Consider the following 26,047-nt stretch of genomic DNA (forward strand, 5'->3'; position numbering starts at 1 on the left):
AGTTTTGCCAAATATCAAAATGAATCCGCCACAGATATACATGTGTTCCCCATCCTGAACCCTCCTCCCTCCTCCCTCCCCATACCATCCTTCTGGGTCGTCCCAGTGCACTAGCCCCAAGCATCCAGTATCGTGCATCGAACCTGGACTGGCATCTCATTTCATACATGATATTTTACATGTTTCAATGCCATTCTCCCAAATCTCCCCACCCTCTTCCTCTCCCATAGAGTCCATAAGACTGTTCCATACATCAGTGTCTCTTTTGCTGTCTTGTACACAGGGTTATTGTTACCATCTTTCTAAATTCCATATATAGGCATTATTATACTGTATTGGTGTTTTTCCTTCTGGCTTACTTCACTCGGCTTTGTTTTTGCTCAATTTTTTTACTGCCTGAAGCTGCCTTGTATAAAGATACATAAACATGCGTTTCTGCAAATAAAGCACCCTGGTTTCACTCGAGACTTGGGTCCCCTGCTTCCTTCTTCTCGTCGACTCCAGTGCCCAGGTCCCAGTCTACAAAGATCGTGACAGCTCTGTCTTCAATTTCCACAAATAAGAGTAACTCTTCTTTAATCATACATACAAGAGTTATTTCTACCCAATGGAGAACATGACCCTTTTCCTATGCATTGTTCCTAGCACACCATCAGTCCCTGGTAACTGTCCCTCTCCTACAAAAAGCCCAGTCCTTTTAACATCTTGCCTACTCTGTTCAACGTCAGTTGGTAGAACATTATGTTTTATAACAGGCTGGACTATGTACAGAAGGGCTTCCGGATCCTACTGACCATGATGAGTCATGTCCTAGTTTTACATTATTTTCTGCCCTCCCTATTGCGAAATCACACACACTATTAAATTTTGTAATTCAGGCTGTGTGTTTTTCCACGAAACATGGATGTGAATGAATTGTATCTAATGAAGTCAGCCCCTTCATCTCATTGATTCCTTCCCAGACACCATCATGAAACACATGTAGGAAATGCATTTGATCAATGTATTACCAGAGCCAAGCTCTTAGAGCTCACCACACAACAGGCCAATAAACTGAGAGACTACTTGTTGGGCAAGGAATATTGACTTTATTCAGAAAGCTAGGAGACCAAAAAATGGTGGACTACTGTCCCAAAGAATCATCTTTGCTGAGTTAGAATTCAGGTTTCTTTTACACGAAAAGATCTCTATAGCTTCTCTTCAAATACGGACTTACTGCAGCTGCTGAGAACCTGAACTAAAGTCATCAGAGAATACATAGACTGAAAAACGTAAAGGATTTGCCACAACCACTGAGTCTGGTAAGTATGGCTCCACTATGTTCTTATCTTGTGACTTTTGGGTAAGATCCTTGCCACACACATTACACTGCTTTGTGTTTTCTCCAGGATAAATACTTTGATATTACTGGTGAGATGTGAGATGTGAGGATAGGGTTTTCTTTTCTTTTTTTAACATTTGTGAAATTGGTGAGGAATCTTTATAGAATGAATTCATGTTCTAAACACCTGACTAATAAATACATATGTATCTGACTTCTACCCAGTATGAATTTTCTCATGAAACCTAAGATGTTGCCACACTCACGATATTTGTATGGTTTCTCAGTAGTATGAATTATCTGACCAACAGTAGGGTGTGAATTTTGAACTTTGAATTTTGAAGACTTCTACCATATACCACATTCACATAAGTTTCTCTTATGTATGGATTTTCTGATGTTTAGTGAGCGCTGAGACGTGAGTAAAGGATTTTCCACACTCGAAACATTTGAAAGGTTTCTCTATATGTATTCTCCGATGTCTTTTAAGGTGTGAATTTCGACTGAAGAACTTGCCACACTCATTACATCTGAAAGGTCTCTCTCCAGTACGAATTCTCCAGTGAAGTAGAAGATGTGGTTTTTTACGGAAGACTTTTCCACACGCATCACATTTGTAACGGTTCTCACCAGTATGAATTGTCTGATGCTTTAAAAGGATTGACTTTACACGAAAGGCCTTGCCACACTCATCACATTTGTAAGGTTTCTCACCACTATGAATTGTCTGATGACTTAAAAGGGTTGACTTGACACGAAAGGCCTTGCCACACTCATCACATTTGTAAGGTTTCTCTCCAGTATGAATTGTCTGATGCTTTAAAAGGATTGACTTTACACGAAAGGCCTTGCCACACTCATCACATTTGTAAGGTTTCTCTCCAGTATGAACTGTCTGATGATTTAAAAGGTATGACTTTAAACGAAAGGCCTTGCCACACTCATCACATTTGTAAGGTTTCTCTCCAGTATGAATTGTCTGATGCCTTAAAAGGGTTGACTTTACAGGAAAGGCCTTGCCACACTCATCACATTTGTAAGGTTTCTCTCCAGTATGAACTGTCTGATGATTTAAAAGGTTTGACTTTACAGAAAACGCCTTGCCACACTCATCACATTTGTAAGGTTTCTCACCAGTATGAACTGTTTGATGACTTAAAAGCTTTGATTTTACACGAAAGGCCTTGCCACACTCATCACATTCGTAAGGTTTCTCTCCAGTATGAACTGTCTGATGACTTAAAAGTGTTGACTTTACACGAAAGGACTTGCCACACTCATCACATTTGTAAGGTTTCTCTCCAGTATGAACTGTCTGATGACTTAAAAGGGTTGACTTTACACGAAAAGCCTCGCCACACTCATCACATTTGTAAGGTTTCTCTCCAGTATGAAGTGTCTGATGACTTAAAAGGGTTGATTTTACATGAAAGGCCTTGCCACACTCACATTTGTAAAATTTCTCTCCAGTATGAACTGTCTGATGCCTTACAAGTGTTGACTTTACACGAAAGGCCTCGTGACACTCATCACATTTGTAAAGTTTCTCTCCAGTATGAACTGTCTGATGACTTAAAAGGGTTGACTTTACACGAAAGGCCTCACCACACTCATGACATTTGTAAGGTTTCTCGCCAGTATGAAGTGTCTGATGACTTAAAAGCTTTGACTTTACACAAAAGGCCTTGCCACACTCATCACATTTGTAAGGCTTCTCTCCAGTATGAACTATCTGATGACCAGCAAAGTTTGAATTTCTGCCAAAGACTTTGTCACATATATCACATTTAAATAATTTCTTTCCTGTATGAATTTTCTTATGTCTCCTGAGGTCTGAGCTGTGAGTAAAGGCCTTGCCACACTTATCACATTTGTAAGGTTTCTCTCCAATATGAACTGTCTGATGATTTAAAAGGTATGACTTTACACGAAAGGCCTTGCCACACTCATCACATTTGTAAGGTTTCTCTCCAGTATGAACCCTCTGATGACCAGCAAACTTTGCATTTCGCTTGAAGACTTTCTCACATATATCACATTTAAATAATTTCTTTCCTGTATGAATTTTCTTATGTCTCCTGAGTTGTGAACTGTGAGTAAAGGCCTTGCCACACTCATCACATTTGTAAAGTTTCTCTCCAGTATGAACTGTCTGATGACTTAAAAGGATTGACTTTCCACGAAAGGCCTTGTCACACCCATCACATTTGTAAAGTTTTTTCTTGTGTATTCTGAGTTCTTGCATTATTACTGAAGGATTCATATAACCATTCCCATATATATTAGAAACACTGGTTTGGACACAAGGAGGAATTCTTTGAAGTGGTGAAAATGAGAAACTGTTGTTGACAGACCTTTCAACTTCATAATATTCAGAAATTATCCTGCCAGTTTGAAATATCTGCAGTTTATCCTGAAAGTTAAACCCAAACCTATTTCCAAAGGGCTTGATTCCTGCATCCTTTATCTCACGCGAACCTCTTCCATTAGGCACATTTCCATTAAGGCTTACAGGTGTTCCTTTGTAATTTTTTTTGTCATCTCTCCCCTGACACTCAAAGTCACACATATTTTCCTCACTTTCCCAAAGATGAAAATGTTTGATTTCACAGCTTTCAGGTCTTCCCAGCATCAATGTTTGGAATGTTTCTAGTTTATCACTGTTCACTTCCAGTTGTAAATGCTTGATCACATGTGTAGGAGAAATATCTACAAAATAAAAAGAATCATAGGTATCCTGCTCACAATAATTCAAAAATAAATGTTTCATGTTGAATATATGTTATACCAAAAGTAATACTTATGCCAAGCTATGAAACACCACAATGATGACCTTAAGTTTTTAGAAACACTAAAGGAATAGAATTCTTAACTTAAGAAAGCATAACATAAATTCACCGTTAAGGTAGCCTAGTTTTAAAAACCATATGCCAAACACACTCACATTGGACAATCTTAGGCCAACTCTCAAAAACAGAATATTTTTCTATCAGGACCCTTAGGAAGGTATCAATCAACAGTTGTCTCAAATTGAAAAGAAAAATATTACACTATCACTGTATTCTGCATACTTACTATACATCAATAAATTCTAAACAAAATATTGTATATTGTAACAGTAAATAATCCAAAACCAAGCTTACCCAGTTAATAACTATTCATAATTGGTTGTTTACAATTGAAAACAAATGAGAAAGTGAAGAATATGACTAAAACAATCTTTTGGAAACAACGTAGTTTTCTAAATCTGCTATAGAACTACGTACCCAAAAAGAAAAGGCATTTTACAACGTTAACAAGTAGTATGTGTCAGCTGTATTGCAGAATACATGCTAAAAGACCATCATCTGTAAATGATACATAAATTGAGACGTAAAATATTCACCAGTTTTCTTACAGCCAATAAACAAAGCAATCCCTACCTATGTTGTTGTTGTTCAGTCGCTCAGTCGTGTTTGACTCTTTGCGACCCATGGACTGTAGCTCACCGGACTCCTCTGTCCATGGGATTTCCCAAGCAAGAATAGTGGAGTATGTTGCCATTTCCTTCTCCATGGGATCTTCCTGACTCAGGGATCAAACCTGCATCTTCTGCATTAGCAGGTGAATTCTTTACCACCGAGCCATCAAGGAAGGCTAATCTCTACCCATGTACTATTCTTAATTACCTAGTTTAATGGCACCAAAATAAAATAAATAAAGAGCGCTCTTTGTGTATTTATTGACTAGGGTCAGACACAATATTGCTGAAAAATGTTGCAAGTGAAAAGCATACAAGATATAATGTAGTTGAGGTTTGACAGAAAACAAAATTCTGTAAAGCCATTATCCTTCAATTAAAATATAAATAAAAATTTAAAAAGATAAAATGTAGATAAAGTCGTATCATAAAAAACATGACAGAATATAGATATCACCTTTTTTAAACAAAAATACATTTTGAGTATTTACTATAAAACATGTACTACTCACAGCACTAATTTGCTTTAAAAGGCTTGAGGTAAATTAACATGCTTTTCTCTAATCAGAGCAGGAGACACATCCAATTGGTGCACAAAGTGGTAAGAGAACCAGGATATGAATCTGAACCTACAGACTGAGAAAACTTATTTGTAAACATGACCACCCACCAAATGAATAGACTAGAAAATATTAAAAAAAGAAAAAAAGAAAAAAAAAATACAAGGAACTTAGAAAGAAAATGTCAAGGAAGATACAAGTCAGAAGTACTCTGTTTAACTATTATTCAACCATCCCATCTTGAAATGGGTTGTGAGTCATCATGGATGCACAGAGTGATTTAGGTCATGTCCTGAGAAACTTGTTCAATAGATGACCAGACATTATCTTTACAGTGAGAGTATGTAGAACGTGGAGGGATGTGATAGGTACGAACAATGTTTCCATCCATATCAAGGTACTATGTGAGGAATGGTCAGGATGAAGAAAGGGCCTGCATGGAGCATAGGGTACACAGGTTTATATCAGATATCAGCTTGTGACTGCATGTCTTTGTGAAAATAACTGAGAGCACAAACTAATATACTGACATTAAAAGAAAAGAACTGGTTCAGTAAGCTTATGGGCATTATACTATGGGTATGGGACAGAAACAAGAGAGATTTTAAAAGTGACTGTGATATATGGAGAAAGCAGGATAATACCTGTTATACTATTTACAATGTAATGTATCGAACTGTGAATTTTGTAAGTTACAATGGAATGCTTATATTCAAGAAAAACATACACAATATTCCAGGATATTGTGTAAGAATCTTATCAGCAGAAATCAGAAGGAAAATCCAGGAAAAGGCTATCTAAACCTGGGTTCCTCTGTCAAGTATGATTAACCTCTCTATTGGACATTTATTTCATTTCTTCTTCCACACATGTTCATCTCAAGATCGAGGAGTATCAAAGAAAAGGAGGGATTGAAACTGACTCTGGAAGACCTTCCCAGTTACAAAAGCCTTTCTGAGGCATCCAACTCTTTTTTGTAGAATAAAGGCTTTATTCTCCTAGACCTTCCCTGAGTTCAAAAGAGCAGATTCAAACAGTTACTAATACATAAAAGGACATAAAAGGATCATACCATGATCAAGTGGGATTTATTGCAGGGATGCAAGATTTCTCAATATCCACAAGTTAATCACTATGATACAACCACATTAACAGTTGAAGACTAAAAACCATATGATCATCAATAGATGCAGAAAAGGTTCTGACAAAATTCAAGTGCCATTTATGATAAAAACCCTTCAGAAAGTCAGCACAGATGGACCCTACCTCAACATAATTAAGACTGTATATGTCAAATACACAGCTAACATCATACTCAACAGGGAAACACTGAAAGCATTCCCCTTAACAACATGAATAAGACAAGAATGTTCACTATTGCCACTTCTATTGAATATATTTTTGGAAGTCCTAGCCACAACAATCAGAAAGGAAAAAGAAACAAAAGGAATTCAAGTTAAAAAAAATTAAAAAGAAGTAAAACTGTCACTATGATGCTACAGACAGAAAATCCCGAAGATGCCACCAGATGACTACTAGACCTCATCAATGAACAGAGTCAACTTACTGGATACAAAATATATAAAAAACTGCTGCATTTCTATACACTAATAATGATATATCACAAAGTGAAATTAATGAAACAATCCCATTCACCATCTCATAGAAAAGAATAAAATTCTAAGGAATAAACCTACCTAAGAAGTCAAAAGAACTGTACTCATAAAACTATAAGATGCTGATGACTGATACCAAAGATGACACAAACAGATGGCACAAACATATACATAAGAAGTAACACTGTCAAAATGACCATACTATCCAAGGCAATCGACATATTCAATGCAACCCTTATCAAATTAACAATGACATATTTCATAAAACAAAGAAAAACTTAATTTGTACCAAAATACAAAAGACTTTGATATCTAAAATGATCTTGACAAAGAACAGAGCTGGAGGAATCATGTTCCCTGAGTTCAGACTACACTACAAACTGAGAGTCAACAAAGTGAAAGTGAAGTTGCTCAGTCGTGTCCAATTCTTTGTGACCCCATCGACTGTAGCCTACCAGGTACCTCTGTCCATGGGATTCTCCAGGTAAGAATACTGAAGTGGGTTGCCATTTCCTTCTCCAGCAGATCTTCCTGACCCAGGGAGTGAACCTGGACCTGGGTCTCCTGCATTGTAGGCAGATGGCTTTACCGTCTGAGCCACCAGGGAAGTCGTATGAAGATGGCACAAAACAGAAACACAGATTGGTAGAACAGGAGAGAAAACCCAGAAATAAACCAGTTTACTTAGAGTCAATTATTGTATAACAAAGGAGGAAAGAATACAGAATGAAGAAATCTCTTCAATAAGTGATGCTGGCATAAATGGATAGTTATATGAAAAAGAATGAAATTACAACATTCTCTAACACCACATACAAAAATAAACTCAAACTGTGTTAAACATCTAAATGCAAGGCCAGATACTATAAAATTCATAGTGGAAAACAAATCCAAAACACTGATATAAATGTCAGCAAATTTTTTTTGGATCTATCTCTTACAGTCATGGTAATAAAAGCAAAATCAAACAAATGAGACCTAATTAAATTTAAAACCTTTTTGCAAAGCAAAGGAAACCAAAAAAAGAACAAAAATTCAACTTTTGGATTAGGAGACTATATATGCAAATGATGATACCTATAGGGGATTTATTTCCAAAATATACAAACAGTTCACACAGCTTAATATCAAAACAAACAAACAACCCAATCAAAAACTGGGCAGAAGATCAAAACAGATATTTCTCCAAAGGAGACAAACAGATGGCCAACAGTCACCTGAAAAGATGTTTGACATCTCTACTTATGAGAGAAATGCAAATCAAAACCACAAAAATGTATCACCTCACACTGGTCAGAATGACCACCATCAAAAAGTCTACAAACAATAAATGCTTGAGAGGGTGTGAAGAAAAGAGAACCCTCCTACACTGTTGGAAGGAACATAAATTGGTACTGCCACTTTGGAGAATAGCACGGAGGTTCCATAAAGAACTAAAAATAGAGCTATCACATGAACTAGCAATTCCAATCCTGGGCATATATCCAGAAAGGATGAAAACTAATTCAAAATGATACACGCACCCCAATGTTTTAGCAGCACTATTTATACCAGGCAAAACATGGCAGCAACCTAAATGTTCACTGACAAAGGGATAAAGAATATGTGGTACATATATACAAGGGAATATTGTGAAGTGAAAGTAGCTCAGCCGTGTCCAACTCTTTAAGACCCCATGGCCTGCAGCCTGCCAGACTCCCCTGTCCATGAAATTCTCGAGGCAACAACACTGGAGTGGGTTGCCACCTCCACAGCATAAAACACAATGAAGTAATGCCTTTTGCAGCAATATAGACAGACTTAGGGATTATTCTAAGTGAAATCAGACAGAAAAAGACAAATATCATAGGATATTTTATGTTGAACTGAAATAAATGATACAAATGAATTTATTCACAAAATAAACTCACCAGCATAAAAAACAAACTTATAGTTACCAAAGGGGATAGTACAGGATGATGATGGGGGCAGAAAAGGGAGAGATAAATTAGGAGTCTAAATATATACAAACTAATATTTATACAAAACAGATAAACAACAAGAACCTACGATATAGCTCAGGGAACTATACTGAGTATCTTGTAAACTGCTGTATACCTGAAACACAACATTGTAAATTAACTATACCTAAAAAGTGGAGAAGGAAATGGCAGCCCACTCCAGTATTCTTGCCTGGAGAATCCCAGGGACAGAGGAGCCTGGTGGGCTGCTGTATATGGGGTCTCACAGAGTTGGATACAGCTGAAGCGACTTGGCATGCATGCATGCATTGGAGAAGGAAATGGAAACCCATGCCAGTGTTTTTGCCTGGAGAATCCCAGGGACAGAGGAGCCTGGTGGGCTGCCCTGTGTGCGGTCGCACAGAGTCACACACGACTGATGTGACTTAGCAGCAGCAGCATACCTAAAAAGAATGGTAAAAACAAAAACAAAAACATCTCTTGCGGAGATGTTCAAAAGATGTTTCATAAGGGTGTAAAAACTACTAAATGGGGGGAGCAGTCTATGAAACAAGACATATTGACAAAACTGAATATCCACCAGCAAAAGAATTTACTTGGAACATTATCTTACACTATAGACAAAAATGAACTCAAAATGGTTCAAAGACCTAAACCTAAGTCCCAAATGTATAAAACTAGAAGTAAACGTGCAGGAAATGTTTCTGGAAACTGGACCCACAAATGATTTACCAGATATAACACCAAAAGCACAGGCCACAAAATAAAACCAGATATTAATAAATTGAACTATATCAAAATTATAAACTACTGTGCATTAAAGTGCAGTGAGTTTGAAAAGACAATCAACAGTAAAAGAGAAAATATGTGGAAGTCATACACCTGATAGTAAATGAGTACAAAGAATATATAAAGAATTTTAAGAGGGACCAATCACCAGTTCCACCATAGGGACTATTCCCCAATCAACCATCCAACGCATTGCAAATACAAAACAGAAACACTAAGAGTAACACAGAAATTTGAACTCAAGGATAAAATAAAAAATGCCTACAATGCACAGAACAACAGTGCAGCCAATAGCCTCATAGATATGAGAATGTGAACTTGGACAAAGTTGTCCTGGGATAAATTCCCATAGCATTGACAGAGGCTAAAATATATGGTCCTTGTTACACATGAACAACACTGTCACGGTGCCCTTGACAGAGTTTCCAAAGCCAGAAAATAACCTGGAAAGATGTATCGGGCTCTCGTGATACTTTCTCTCTCATAATCCTAGAACATGCTGACCACTCTACTGGATAGCTTCAAGTGGTGACTTTGTGCAGAGCAAGAAAATAACATTAGGAATAGTGTCTCCATCACAGTTTTCTGTTACCTAGTAAATCCACTCCACAGAGACAGCCTCCACCAGAGGCTGCCAATTAAACATAGGTGGATTATCACAGCAAGGAAACCAGATAAAATTTCAGACCCTCAGGAATATATTTCAAAGAAATTTAAGAGGTAAAAGGATACAAAGTAAGGAGAATGTAACATCAGGAACAGTTGACATTCCCAGACTGGGTAGGGCAGCACAAGAGTAAAATTAATACAACATGAAGGTCAGACATCACAGCATCTTCAGATGGGACCATGCGCTCGACCTACAGATGGCCAGCTAAGAGCCTGCGAGATTCACATATGCTCCCCTTGTAGGATCTAGGATCAAAACTCTCCTTACATTTTCCTAAGTAACAACCACAGAGGATCCAATCCACCAACTTGTCCCACTCCTAAACAGAAAAAAACAGCCCTTTTGAGATACTCGTTTTTCTTTATACATTGTATTTTTGGCTATTTTTACATCACTCCCCACTGTCCAGAGCTTTTTCTCATGCTCCAATGTGGAGATACTATTTAGATCAGAAACAGAAATTCTGGGACTCCCCTGGTGATCCAGTGGTTTAGACTCTGCATTTCCAATGCAGGGGGTGCAGGTTTGATCCTTAGTCAGGGAACTAATGGAGAAGGCAATGGCAAGCCACTCCAGTACTCTTGCCTAGAAAATCCCATGGGTGGAGGAGCCTGGTAGGCTTCAGTCCATGGGGTTGCTACCAGTCGGATGCAACTGAGCCACTTCACTTTCACTTTTCACTTTCACATAATGGAGAAGGAAATGGCAACCCACTCCAGTGTTCTTGCCTGGAGAATCCCAGGGATGGCAGAGCCTGAAGGGCTGCTGTCTATGGGGTCGCACAGAGTCGGACACGACTGAAACCACTTAGCAGCAGGAGGGAACTGAGATTCCACATGCAGAATGGTGCAGCCAAAAAAAAGTAAACAAGCAAGCAAAAACAAACAAATAGGTATTCAGCGTTATCAGAAGAAACAGATCTAAAGTGCTGTGGATTTTTTGACTGAGCCAAAAGTCAAAAGGTAGAAAATAGGAAATCGGGTTTTGGATATTTTTTTAACATTTGCCAGTGAGCTTTGTACATAATTAAGCTCTGGGACAACCTCAGATATGACATGAAACAGACACAGCATCTGAAGAGGGTCAGTTTAACCTTGTGAAGCTGTGTCATACCCCAGTCACCAGAATTCTCAGATGAAAGACATCAGGGCCTCCCAAGGGGGCACGCAGGGAAAATGCAGATACCCAAGGGCAGCTCGGGAAGGAAGTCATCCTCACCCACAGATAGCAGGTTCCTGTAGGTCTCCAGCATCACTTCCCTGTACAAGGCCCTCTGAGCAGGGTCCAGGAATTCCCACTCCTCTTGAGTGAATTCGATGGCCACATCCTCACAGGTCAGCAGTTCCTGAAATGAAACCACATGTCACCAAAATGGCCATGAAAAGTTCTCATTTTCATGCAAAAGAGAAAGGGTAGTAAGGGCTAAGGATTGACTTGGTTCAAGTATGTGTTCTAACAGATCCATGCAGGGGTATCTGGAGAAATTATGGATCTCTAATTTTAATTTCTTATGCTTTTCCCTAAGACCTTATGAGATCCTCCAATTAATATGGATTTTTCATCATTGTTCAAAATCCATGAAGTATATAAACATAAAGCTCAACACTGTTTTGGCTATATAGAAGTGTCAGATATTATGTTCTACCCAGTGAGTGCAATTCATTATCTAGATGAGGTACAGTATGAGTGGTGTCTTCAGAGATGACAAAATCCACAGCACTTTTAATGGAAAGGTCAAAATTTTCAGTTATGATGTTGATAACAGCAGCAAGGATCAAAAGTGTCTGAAGGCTTCCTGTTGCTCTAAATTACTGTAATACTACTCTAAACATTAAATAAGTACTTTACAGGCAAGAACCTGTCATCAATGTAATAGCTCATTAAAGAATGATCTGTTCCCACCTTACAGAAGAAAACCTGTGTCACAGACACTCTGAGAAACTCGACTCAGATCAAGAAGGTTAAGAAATGTTACATGAAGCACCTGAACTCAGAAGCTTGGGCTCAGCAACTGAAGCTTAAGCATCTAACAGTTAAGTAATACAGAGAACATTAAAAGTCCTTTGACAGAGGGCTTCTAAAGAAAACTTGAAAGAAGTCCAAGGTGAGCCTCCTCCCTGCCCCTCTGTCTTCTCTGCAAGGGGAGCAGCTCTCGGGCCTTGGGCCTTCATCCCTTGAAAATGGACACCTGTGCCAAATTAGTCTCTACCCCCTCCCTGATCAGGAGAAGCTCCTCCCTGTTGAGTGATCACTGTCCACAGTGGTGGTGAAGGACTGGAGACACTGACCCATGAGAGCCACAGCAGCTTGGCAGCCCCAGGTCCCCCCAGCCATCTCACTTATTCCTAGCCTCAGCTTCCAAACCAGTGCCATTTCAAAGGACTTTGACACAGCAGCCAAGTTCCCTGGAGCTGGAGCTGCCACAGCAAGGGTGGCTGGCTCCAGGCCTGGAAGTGGGACTGTGTTTGGGAGCTTCATCACTGTTATGCCAGGAACCCTTCTCTCAAACAATAGCTCTTCTATGCCATGGGCTTGGCCCTCAAAGGCCATGGGGCTCTTTTGCCTGATGGTGGTCTAGCTCATCTTCTTCACAATACGAAGGAGCTGTTTCCACCTCCCATAGTTCTTTCTCCTTTGTCTGCCCTGTATGTTCCCTTTCCTGTAACTCCTCAGGCAGCCTGGGGAAAGTGGTGGGCTCAGGGTTTGGCAGAAGGAAAACAAATAAATATTGTATTAATATGAAAAAAAAAAAGTCCACAGTGAACAATTTGGAATGGCATGAAAGGTCATTATAGACGTGGATACAGAAACAACTGTTAGTAATTTACTACTTAAAAAACTAACAGGATCGTTTAGAAAATTCCAAGGCCACAGATTATACTGATAACATAATTTCAACTGAAAAAAAAAAAAAGGTGATATGTAGTTTTAAAATCATGATGTCAGGTTATTTATTTGACTTTTTTCTTGTTTCTTGAGTTATGCCTGTATTGCTATGAACTTTCCCCTTAGGACTGCTTTTATAGTGTCCCACAGGTTTTGGGTTGTTGTGTTTTCATTTTCATTCGTTTCTATGCAAATTTTGATTTCTTTTTTGATTTCTTCTGTGATTTGTTGGCTATTCAGTAGCGTGTTGTTCAGCCTCCATATGTTGGAATTCTTAATAGTTTTTCTCCTGTAATTGAGATCTAATCTTACTCCATTGTGGTCAGAAAAGATGCATGGAATGATTTCAATTTTTTTGAATTTACAAGGCTAGATTTATGGCCCAGGATGTGATCTATCCCAGAGAAGGTTCCGTGTGCGCTTGAGAAAAAGGTGAAATTCATTGTTTTGGGATGAAATGTCCTATAGATATCAATTAGGTCTAACTGGTCTATTGTATCGTTTAAAGTTTGTGTTTCCTTGTTAATTTTCTGTTTAGTTGATCTATCCATAGGTGTGAGTGGGGTATTAAAGTCTCCCACTATTATTGTGTTATTGTTAATTTCTCCTTTCATACTTGTTAGCATTTGTCTTGCATATTGCAGTGCTCCTATGTTGGATGCATATATATTTATAATTGTTATATCTTCTTCTTGGATTGATCCTTTGATCATTATGTAGTGACCATCTTTGTCTCTTTTCACAGCCTTTGTTTTAAAGTCTATTTTATCTGATATGAGTATTGCTACTCCTGCTTTCTTTTGGTCCCTATTTGCACAGAAAATCTTTTTCCAGCTCTTCACTTTCAGTCTGTATGTGTCCCCTGTTTTGAGGTGGGTCTCTTGTAGACAACATATGTAGGGGTCTTGTTTTTATATCCATTCAGCCAGTCTTTGTCTTTTGGTTGGGGCATTCAACCCATTTACGTTTAAGGTAATTATTGATAAGTATGATCCCGTTGCCATTTACTTTATTGTTTTGGGTTCGAATTTATACACCCTTTTTGTGTTTCCTGTCTAGAGAATATCCTTTAGTATTTGTTGGAGACCTGGTTTAGTGGTGCTGAATTCTCTCAGCTTTTGCTTGTCTGTAAAGCTTTTGATTTCTCCTTCATATTTGAATGAGATCCTTGCTGGTACAATAATCTGGGCTGTAGGTTATTTTCTTTCATCACTTTAAGTATGTCTTGCCATTCCCTTCTGGCTTGAAGAGTTTCTATGAAAGATCAGCTGTTATCCTTATGGGAATTCCCTTGTGTGTTATTTGTTGTTTTTCCCTTGCTGCTTTTAATATTTGTTCTTTGTGTTTGATCTTTGTTAATTTGATTAATATGTGTCTTGGGGTGTTTCACCTTGGGTTTATCCTGTCTGGGACTCTCTGGGTTTCTTGGACTTGAGTGATTATTTCCTTCCCCATTTTAGGGAAGTTTTCAACTATTATCTCCTCAAGTATTTTCTCATGGTCTTTCTTTTGTCTTCTTCTTCCGGGACTCCTATGATTCGAATGTTGTAGTGTTTAATATTGTCCTGGAGGTATCTGAGATTGTCCTCATTTCTTTTAATTCGTTTTAATTCTTTTAACTCTACACTTAAAGCAACTAGAAAAGGAAGAAATGAAGAACCCCAGGGTTAGTAGAAGGAAAGAAATGTTAAAAATTAGGGCAGAAATAAATGCAAAAGAAACAAAAGAGACCATAGCAAAAATCAACAAAGCCAAAAGCTGGCTCTTTGAGAGGATAAATAAAATTGACAAACCATTAGCCAGACTCATCAAGAAACAAAGGGAGAAAAATCAAATCAATAAACTTAGAAATGAAAATGGAGAGACCACAACAGACAATACAGAAATACAAACGATCACAAGAGACTACTACCAGCAATTATATGCCAATAAAATAGACAACGTGGAAGAAATGGACAAATTCTTAGAAAAGTACAACTTTCCAAAACTCGACCAGGAAGAAATAGAAAATCTTAACAGACCCATCACAAGCTCGGAAATTGAAACTGGAATCAGAAATCTTCCAGCAAACAAAAGCCCAGGTCCAGATGGCTTCACAGCTGAATTCTACCAAAAATTTAGAGAAGAGCTAACACCTATCCTACTCAAACTCTTCCAGAAAATTGCAGAGGAAGGTAAACTTCCAAACTCATTCTATGAGGCCACCATCACCCTAATACCAAAACCTGACAAAGATGCCACAAAAAAAGAAAACTACAGGCCAATGTCACTGATGAACATAGATGCAAAAATCCTTAACAAAATTCTAGCAATCAGAATCCAACAACACATTAAAAAGATCATACACCATGACCAAGTGGGCTTTATCCCAGGGATGCAAGGATTCTTCAATATCCGCAAATCAATCAATGTAATACAACACATTAACAAATTGAAAAATAAAAACCATATGATTATCTCAATAGATGCAGAGAAAGCCTTTGACAAAATTCAACATCCTTTTATGATAAAAACTCTCCAGAAAGCAGGAATAGAAGGAACATACCTCAACATAATAAAAGCTATACATGACAAACCCACAGCAAACATTACCCTCAATGGTGAAAAATTGAAAGCATTTCCTCTAAAGTTAGGAACAAGACAAGGGTGTCCACTTTCACCATTACTATTCAACATAGTTTTGGAAGTTTTGGCCACAGGAATCAGAGCAGAAAAAGAAATAAAAGGAATCCAAATTGGAAAAGAAGTAAAACTCTCACTGTTTGCAGATGACATGATCCTCTACATAGAAAACCCTAAAGATTCCATCAGAAAATTACTAGAACTAATCAATGAATATAGTAAAGTTGCAGGATATAAAATCAACACACAGAAATCCCTTGACTTCCTATACACTAATAATGAGAAAATAGAAAGAGAAATTAAGGAAACAATCCCATTCACCATTGCAACAAAAAGAATAAAATATTTAGGAATGTATCTACCTCAGGAAACTAAAGACCTATATATAGAAAACTATAAAACACTGGTGAAAGAAATCAAAGAGGACACTAATAGATGGAGAAATATACCATGTTCATGGATTGGAAGAATCAATATAGTGAAAATGAGTATACTACCCAAAGCAATTTATAGATTCAATGCAATCCCTATCAAGCTACCAACGGTATTCTTCACAGAGCTAGAACAAATAATTTCACAATTTGTATGGAAATACAAAAAACCTCGAATAGCCAAAGCAATCTTGAGAAAGAAGAATGGAACTGGAGGAATCAACCTACCTGACTTCAGGCTCTACTACAAAGCCACAGTCATCAAGACAGTGTGGTACTGGCACAAAGACAGAAATATCGATCAATGGAACAAAATAGAAAGCCCAGAGATAAATCCACACACATATGGACACCTTATCTTTGACAAAGGAGGCAAGAATATACAATGGATTAAAGACAATCTCTTTAACAAGTGGTGCTGGGAAAACTGGTCAACCACTTGTAAAAGAATGAAACTAGAACACTTTCTAACACCATACACAAAAATAAACTCAAAATGGATTAAAGATCTAAACATAAGACCAGAAACTATAAAACTCCTAGAGGAGAACATAGGCAAAACACTCTCTGACATACATCACATCAGGATCCTCTATGACCCACCTCCCAGAATATTGGAAATAAAACCAAAAATAAACAAATGGGACCTAATTAAACTTAAAAGCTTCTGCACATCAAAGGAAACTATAAGCAAGGTGAAAAGACAGCCTTCAGAGTGGGAGAAAATAATAGCAAATGAAGCAACTGACAAACAACTAATCTCAAAAATATACAAGCAACTCCTACAGCTCAATTCCAGAAAAATAAATGACCCAATCAAAAAATGGGCCAAAGAACTAAACAGACATTTCTCCAAAGAAGACATACAGATGGCTAACAAACACATGAAAAGATGTTCAACATCACTCATTATCAGAGAAATGCAAATCAAAACCACTATGAGGTACCATTTCACACCAGTCAGAATGGCTGTGATCCAAAAGTCTACAAGTAATAAATGCTGAAAAGGGTGTGGAGAAAAGGGAACCCTCTTACACTGTTGGTGGGAATGCAAACTAGTACAGCCACTATGGAGAACAGTGTGGAGATTCCTTAAAAAACTGGAAATAGAACTGCCTTATGACCCAGCAATCCCACTGCTGGGCATATGTGGGGAGCGAGCTCCGCCCGTGGCAAAGGTCATGAGGAAGGAGGCTTGACATACGCAAAGGCGGGATCAAGCCTCAGGAGTCTCCCTGGAAATTCTCGAGCATTTACACCCAAAACCAGAGTCTGCCTACTTTCTGCTTTGTGCTTTCACCTACACCTCTGACTTTACGGGGGGCTGTCCCCCACTACCTCTCTGAAAAAAGTTAGCTTACAGCTCCAGTTAATAATTCCTGGGTGTGACAGTGTTTAACCTACAAACTCCTTTGGAAATCCTCTAGCCTGCCTGAATAGGTTTTTCCGGCCACATGTGATTGTTCAGAGCCTCCCAACTGTGAGAGGCAGGAGATGTTCTAAACTGTCTAAACACAGATTCTTTTGAGTAGTTAAAAGATTGATTAGAAATTGTATTGGTGAAGGGATTTTCACTTGTTGGGCCAATGTTTGCTGCTAAGTTTCCATATCCCTTACCTGCTGTGTCCCTGGCAGTGTATTGATTAATATAATTGGTGTAAGTAGTAGCTTTAATGTTTGTAACCTGGGACCCTTGAGTTAATTCTTTTTCTTGTTGTAGCCCACCACACCTTTGCTCTGTAGAAATGCAACTTTATCTAATGCTTTTGGAGGGTGGCTCCTGACCAATCACCTTTAGAGAAAAATAAGTTTTCTGAAGAAAGGGTCTTAAAATGTTAACAGGCCTCCGGGCCAGAAGATGATGCAAATCACCTAAGCTTTTGCATATGATAAGTTTGCAGGAAGAAAGCCTGGCTTGCTGCCTGACTCTACCCCTTCCCCCCTTATCCTCTATGCATAACTTAAGGTATAAAAACTACTTTGAAAAATAAAGTGCGGGCCTTGTTCACCGAAACTTGGTCTCACCATGTCGTTCTTTCTCTTACCTTCTGGCTGAATTATTCAGCCTCTTTTCTCCACTGAATTTCCTCACTGAGCTATCCTTATTTCAGCCTCTTTTCTTCACTGAATTTTACTGAGCTATCCTCATTCTATTACTCTTTATATCTTTAATTAACATTTAATTAAGCAGTTGTTTCCTGATCTTCACCTACGCCGTCTCTCCTTCGAATACCCTGGATCAGCCGGGGCTGGTCCCCGGCAGGCATACACACTGAGGAATCCAGAATTGAAAGAGACACGTGTAACCCAATGTTCACTGCAGCACTGTTTATAATAGCCAGGACATGGAAGCAACCTAGATGTCCATCAGCAGATGAATGGATAAGAAAGCTTTGGTACATATACACAATGGAGTATTACTCAGCCATTGAAAAGAATACATTTGAATCCGTTCTAATGAGATGGATGAAACTGGAGCCTATTATACAGAGTGAAGTAAGCCATAAAGAAAAACACCAATACAGTACACTAATGCATATATATGGAATTTAGAAAAATGGTAACAATAACCCTGTATATGAGACAGCAAAAGAGACACCGATGTATAGAACAGTCTTTTGGACTTTGTGGGAGAGGGAGAGGGTGGGATGATTTGGGAGAATGGCATGGAAACACGTATAATATTATGCCAGTCCAGGTCTGATGCATGATACTGGATGCTTGGGGCTGGTGCACTGGGACGACCCAGAGGGATGGTATGGGGAGGGAGGAGGGAGGAGGGTTCAGGATGGGGAACACATGTATACCTGTGGCAGATTTATTTTGATATATGGCAAAACCAATAAAATATTGTAAAGTTAAATTTAAAAAAAAGTATCATTTGAAAAAAAAATCATGATGTCTTCTATCTAAACCACAGACTTGCACATGCATGCATGCTTATCTATAAAAAATTAACTGACATGAAAGAATCGGTCTTTTGACAGATTTTTTGGAAAATTTTATATCATCCTTTTATTTACATGTATTTCAACATCTTTCAGATGATAAAAATGTATCCTTTGTACTCAGCTGAGTTTGTCAACAGGATTCTACACTACGCTACCAAAAGAAAACTTGTGAAAACATTAAAAAAAAAAAAGAATACTTGAATTCAATTCATAATAAAATTACCATATACAAAGATACAAATACAATTTTATCCTTTTAAATTTACATAACAAGGCATTAACAGAAGCCAAAGATTTTCTTTGCTTTTTTTTCCATTAATAAAACAGTGATTTGAAATTCGAAGAGTCATTAGATTATGACAAAAAAAAGTATCACAATAGCAAAGTAAAAAAACTTCTTGGAGAATTAAAAATCATGGCAAAAAAGAATATGGAAAAAAATATAGTTATTAAGCAAGACTATCTCAAGACTATCTCATGATGATAGGAAGGAAACATTCAATACATTCCTTCTGAAATTACAGTGGCATGAAAGGAGCTGTCCTGGGGGCCTGTCTTTCACCACCATACGATGCACATGAGCAGGGGCCACAGGAAGTAACAAGAGGAAAATCCCAGGGCAAGAGCCACAGAGTTTGTCAGAGAGGTGAAACAGGTAGTACTCACGTTTGTGAGGACATGGAAAGGTGAAAAGTGAAAGGATGGAAAAAGACAGAACATCCTAAAGAGAGCAGGGGAGACTGTTATATCAGACAAAATAAACTGAAGAAAAAAAAAAAACTGCAACGAGATAAATATTGTATAATGATAAATGGTCAATTTACCAAAAAGCTGTAACAAGTAAAAATATATATACATCTAACATTAGATATCTCAGAAAAATGAAGCAAACATTGAACACGCATGTACAGACCACATGGCCCAACAAAAGCATAAAACACATGTATCTCAAGGACACATAAAACATTCTCTATGAGAGACTACATATTAGGCCAAAATTAACTATCTTAAGAGACTGATACCAGAAAAGTATCTTCCCTAACAACAACGAAATCAGATCAGATCAGTTGCTCAATCGTGTCCAACTCTTTGCAACCCCATGAATCACAGCACACCAGGCCACCCTGTCCATCATCAACTCCTGGAATTCACTCAGACTCACGTCCATCAAGTCAGTGATGCCATCCAGCCATCTCATTCTCTGTCGTTCCCTTCTCCTCCTGCCCCCAATCCCTCCCAGCATCAGAGTCTTTTCCAATGAGTCAACTCTTCGCATGAGGTGGCCAAAGTAAACACACACAAAAAAAGACAATTTCTCAAATGTGGACATTAAACAGCTCACTCTTACACCACAAATGGGTCTAAGAAAAAAACCACATGGAAATTTTTAAATACATGGATGAAAATGAAAAGACAATATTACAAAATTTATAACACACAGAGAACACTGTACTAAAAGGAAAGTCTGAACTGTTAAATGCTTACAGTAAAAAAGAGACAAGATCTTAAATCTGAAATCTATTTTTAGACCTCTAGGAAGCAGAAAACAGAAAACAAACTAAACTCGTTTAGCAGAAGGAAAAAGGTAAATAAGAAACCAGAGATACAATAGAAAGTAGAAAAATATAAAAATCAACGAACCAAGAGTTGATGTTTTGAAAAAACTGTATAGGAAAACCCCCACCTAGACTAAGGGAATGAGAAAAAAAGATTCAAATAACTAAAAACAGATATGAAACAGGAGTGATTATAACTGAGGTCAAAGAAAGTTTCTAAAGTACTATGACCAATAATGCCTATAATAACAGAATATAGGAGATACTGACAAATTCTCAGAAACATACAAACTATTTTACTTATTAAGAAATAAAAAAAGTGAGAAGCATTGAAAGTGAAAGTGTTAGCCACTCAGTCATGTCTGACTCTTTGTGACCTCATGGACTGTAGCCCACAAGGCTCCTCTGTCCATGGAATTTCTCCAGACAAGAATACTGGACTAGAGAGCCTCTCCTTTCTCCAGGCAATCTTCCGACCCAGGGATAAAACCTGGGTCTCCCACACTGCAGGCAGATTCTTTATGATTTGAGTCACTAGGGAAGCCCATTATAACTAGAGAGATTTGAAAAGTAGTCAGAAACCTCTAAGAAAAATACAGGACCAAATTCTACCAAACATTTACAAAAGAATTACCACTAATCCTGCTAATTCTATGCAGCAAGCACGATTCTAATAGTTTGATGATTTTCCAAAGACACAAGAAAGGAAAACTAGAAACCAATACCCCTGACAAATACTGATGCAAAATTAAAATACTTACAAACCAACTTCAACACATATTTAAAAGATCTGGAGAAACAGACACAGAGAACAGACGGAGCGAGAGGGGAGGAAGGAGAGGTTGAGATGTATGGAGAGAGTAACACGGAAACTTACATTACCATATATAAAGTAGAGAGCCAATGTGATTTGCTGACTGACTCAGGGAACTCAAATAGTGGCTCTTTAACAACCTACAGGGGTGGGATAGGGAGGAAGATGGGAGAGAGGGGACATATGTATACCTATGGCTGATTCATGTTGGTATTTGGCAGAAAACAACAACTTCTGTAAAGCAATTATCCATCAATTAAAATAATTTAAATAAATAAATAAAAAGATTTGACACCATAACCAAACCGATTTTATTCATGTAAGGCAAGGAGAAGTCCATATACAAAAATCAATTAGTATGACACACTACATTAACAGATTAAAGGGGAAAAAAAACAGGATCATCTCGATGCAGGAAAAACCATTCAACAAAAATTTGACAACCTTTCAAGATGGAACACTCAACAAACTACAAACAATACATTATACCAACATCAACATAATAAATGCCATTATGAAAAGAGAACAACAATGGGGAAAGAACGAAAGCTTTTCCTCTGAGGTCAAGAAGAAGGCAAGGATGCACACTCTGCACTACAGTTCAACAAAGCACTAAAACCCTTAGAGCAATTAGATGAGAAAAAGAAATCAAAGGTACCCAAATTGAAAAAGAAGTAAACTTATCTTCTTTCCAACATGACAAAGTTTCATCAGTAAAAATCATAAAGAATACAAAAGAAACATGCTATATCAAAAAAGGTTCTTTAATAACCACCAAAGGATCAATCAACCAATTAACTCATTAAAACTGCCATGACAATCTTTGTAGAAGCAGAATAAAACATGGTGAATGTCAGAGAACTATTCAAAGAGCAAACAGCAAAACTCTTGAAGAAGGAAGATGGAGGTCTTTCTATTTCAACAACTATTACAAGGTAATCAAGGTGATGTGGTACTGGTATAAAAACAGATAAATAAACCCACTGAACAGAACATAGTACTCAGACATACTTCTTTGTGTATATGTAAAGTATATTCACAAGGATGTCAAGATACACAAAAGGGAAAGGACAGGCTCAACTGATCTGATTCCCAGATTTGACCAGCTATTGTGCATACTAACACGTGACTTCCACATGCAGTTTCCTTACCCTGGTTGACAGCAGACAGAGCATCCAGATAGGCCCTAAGCAATCCCTGCTGCCCAAGAGTACTGAGACCCTGTTTCCAACCTGTGGGAGAGAAGTCCTGCCCAGGATGGTGCCCAGGGGACCCTCCTCACAAGGGCCAGGTCACCAGGTCATGGGGAGATGGGATCTAAGTGGAGACGACAGGGCCTGAGGGAAGGCCCCAGGTGAGTGTGCGTGTACAGGAGTCACACAGGACACTCCAAAGTCAGACACGATTAGTGAGTCCAGAGAAGGGCATTTCAGGAAAGACAGACTAAATATGACCTTACCTGAGAAACAGCCATGCCTCACTCCTTTTCTTTCCTCTTTCTTAACTTCAGGGCTTCCTCAGGCAACACAAGTCTTCAGAGGTCTATCATTAAAGTTGAAAACATACTGTTTAATGCTTAGAGTCAACACATCCCCTTCCTGAGCCCCAACCACACACACAGCAAAGCCCTCACCACGAGGAACAGACAGCCCCCTGTGGCCACTGTCTCAGGAGGGACTCAGGACAGTCAACTCCCGCAGAGAGACCAACATGGGACTTTCCCACACTTTCCCTCAGATCACACTCCCCTCCTGGTGAGGCCTCACGTACACAGCAGCAGGAGGCACCTCCGCTGACCAGGCAATCTCCTTCAGGTCACACAGCAGGCCCTGATCCATCCCCACTCAGAACAGAGCATCCCCTCCTCAGCCCAGATCTGAGCCCTCAGGACTGGGAGGACTCAGAGTCCTGATGCTCAGTGAGGGATCCAGACTGGAATCAACTGGGGCATCTTAAACACTCTCGAGCTGTGGATCAACACAAACTACCTGAAGGGAAATCTCTGGTCAGAGGGTACAAAACATGTGTGTCGGGAGCCGCGTTAGGCATTACTGACAAAATGGGAGGCACGGCCCCAACCCCCTCTCCTTGTCCCACAGGCACAGACCCGGGATGAAGGAGTTAGGTCTTGTGATTCTGACTTGTTTTTTCCTTTCCTCAGTTGAGTTGACTGAAAAGAATGTTAAGGTGCTTATTGTCCTTGAGAGGAGGATGAGAAGGCACAAAGCCTTGTGCAGTTGTGCCCAGAGAAGAATCCATAAAGTTGACATTTGTTCAAGGATCTTTACAAAGAGTGTTCCAGGATGAGCACGTAGGCTGCAGCTTGAGGCCATGGGAAGGATTGTCATCTGAGACCTATTCGTGAGGGAAATGTTTATGGCAAAGGAAGTTTGCTGAATTTAGGGTTTAGGAATAATTAAGAATAGTTAGAAGCTAAAAATTTAAGGAATGTTGTAGTGCTAGCATATTTTACTATAGCTTATAGAGATTAGGAATTTCAGAGATATTAATAGCTAGAAGCCATTTCAGGAGATAGTGAACTTAGGGTGCTAGGGGCAAACAGGATTTAGAAAGGTAAGAAATAAACTGAGGAATGTGGTATGCAGCCCAGACATAAGCATGAGTTACAATGTAATCACAAGTTAAACAGGATTCTGAGAGAATTGCTGAAGTAGAAACTCTGTTTGAAGGGCAACAATGTTTTATGGAGACAATAAATCTGGGTGAGGGGAAACTGAAAATGCCAAACTTCTGGCCTAATGCTTTTGTCAAAGTATAAAAGAGAACCTGAAGCTTGAAATAAACATGCAGTCCCCTACCTTGAGTCAGAGGCTGCATCATTCTCCGCCGACACCACTCATCTCTTCAGGCTGATTCCCTGGCTGCTGGAGCTGGACTCCGGGACATGTGTACGCAAAATGGATCATCAATGACAAGTGAAGCCTGGACTGAGCACCATTCAGAGCAGAAAAGCACCCCCAATTCTCTTTTCCTTTACCAGCCTTACTAAGGTGTAACTAACAAAAATGGTATAAATGTACTGTGTACAAAGTGATCATGTGATAGACTCATACACTGAATAATTAATATACTCGAGTAAGTTATACATCCACCTATGAGTACACTGTATTATATCCCTGTGGGCGAATCTTAAGGATACAGAAACACTACAGGGCAGCATGAAGTACCTCAGATCCCCAGAACTTACTTATTTTACAACTGAAAACCTCTACTCTTTGACTACCAGTGCCCAATTTCCTCTTCCACTCAGCTCCTGGAAACAGCCTTATTACTCGATGGCTTTATGAGTTTGACAATTCTAGTTTCCACATACTGTCTGTCCTCCTTTGTCAGGCTTATTTAACTTGGCATAATGTTCTCTAGGTTCATTCATTCTGGCATAAATGCAGGATCCTTGATTTTTATATTTATATATAGAGAAAAAATAGTTCATGAATATACAGTATATAATAAATATTTCTATACCACACTTCTGTTACCTATACTTTTGTCAAGAGACATCTGGGCTGTGTCTACGCCTTGGCTACTGCAAATCCAGTCACACTCATGGGACTGTGGACATATCCCTGAAAAACTGATTGCTTTTCCTTTGGATATCTGTCAGAAATGGGTTTGATAGACTGTAGGCCTGTTCTATATTAACTTGTTAAGGAACTTCCATTTTCCAACATAGCAGTACCATTTACATTACCACCAACAGTGCAGTTAAGATTCCGTGTTTTCTGTACTGTGCCTGTATGTGTGCTTATTTGGGGAGGGACAGGAGTGGATAACAGAGAACGCAGCCTGGCAGCAAGACAGTTGCAGCTACATCTTCTAGAGGATAAGCCTCCAGGCTGCAGATCACTGTGGCATCGCTGCCCTCTGATTTTTTGGAGCCATCCTCCCCTACGTCATAGGACTTTATGACTCTTTTCAGGTTGGGCCCAGAGATCCCTATCGAGCAGGACCACCTTATAACAAGCATTCTGTGATCTTAACCTTAGTACTCCTATTTTCCCGGCAGGACTCAAACAAACTTACCAACTTTCATGGTGTCCAACAGAGTGTCCACAGAGCCCACAATGAGCCTCGGACCCTCTTATACAAACACAAAGCATTCCAAGCCCTGATAACTCATGCATGAGGCAAAATACAAAAGAGGACACCCAAGGATCCACAGACACAAGACACCATATTTTCATTTACAGTGAGTGATCCAGGTCAAACATCAAAATCTCCAAAGACTATGAAAACGACGGATCATTCCAATGATGCACATGGCCCACTGAGACCTCAGCATCTTCCAAGGAAACAATCCAGATTCTCTTGGCATCTTCGCAAATGCACATGAAGCTTTCTTCACTGGCAACCCCAAGTACACAATGATACCAAAGTTGATGCAAAAAA

General features: G+C 38.8%; 1 protein-coding gene across 4 annotated transcripts in view; it reads right to left on the reverse strand.

The window, feature by feature from the left end:
• Positions 1–1,065: 1,065 nt before the first annotated feature.
• Positions 1,066–26,047, reverse strand: part of LOC113875575 (zinc finger protein 665-like) — a 36,396-nt gene continuing 11,414 nt past the window's right edge. For 2 of the 4 annotated variants that reach the window (XM_027514069.1, XM_027514071.1), the window contains 4 exons: positions 24,457–24,528; positions 23,097–23,179; positions 11,596–11,722; positions 1,066–4,030 (listed from right to left, as the gene is read on the reverse strand). In XM_027514069.1, the coding sequence (XP_027369870.1) occupies positions 1,701–4,030; positions 11,596–11,722; positions 23,097–23,111 (2,472 nt within the window). In that variant the 5' untranslated portion in view covers positions 23,112–23,179; positions 24,457–24,528 and the 3' untranslated portion in view covers positions 1,066–1,700. Of the gene's footprint in view, positions 4,031–4,743; positions 4,781–11,595; positions 11,723–23,096; positions 23,180–24,456; positions 24,543–26,047 lie in introns of those variants that run through there. The other 2 variants (XM_027514070.1, XM_027514072.1) reach the window with 2 other exon arrangements.

Source organism: Bos indicus x Bos taurus, chromosome 18 (assembly GCF_003369695.1).
Source record: "Bos indicus x Bos taurus breed Angus x Brahman F1 hybrid chromosome 18, Bos_hybrid_MaternalHap_v2.0, whole genome shotgun sequence".
Lineage (NCBI taxonomy): Eukaryota > Metazoa > Chordata > Mammalia > Artiodactyla > Bovidae > Bos > Bos indicus x Bos taurus.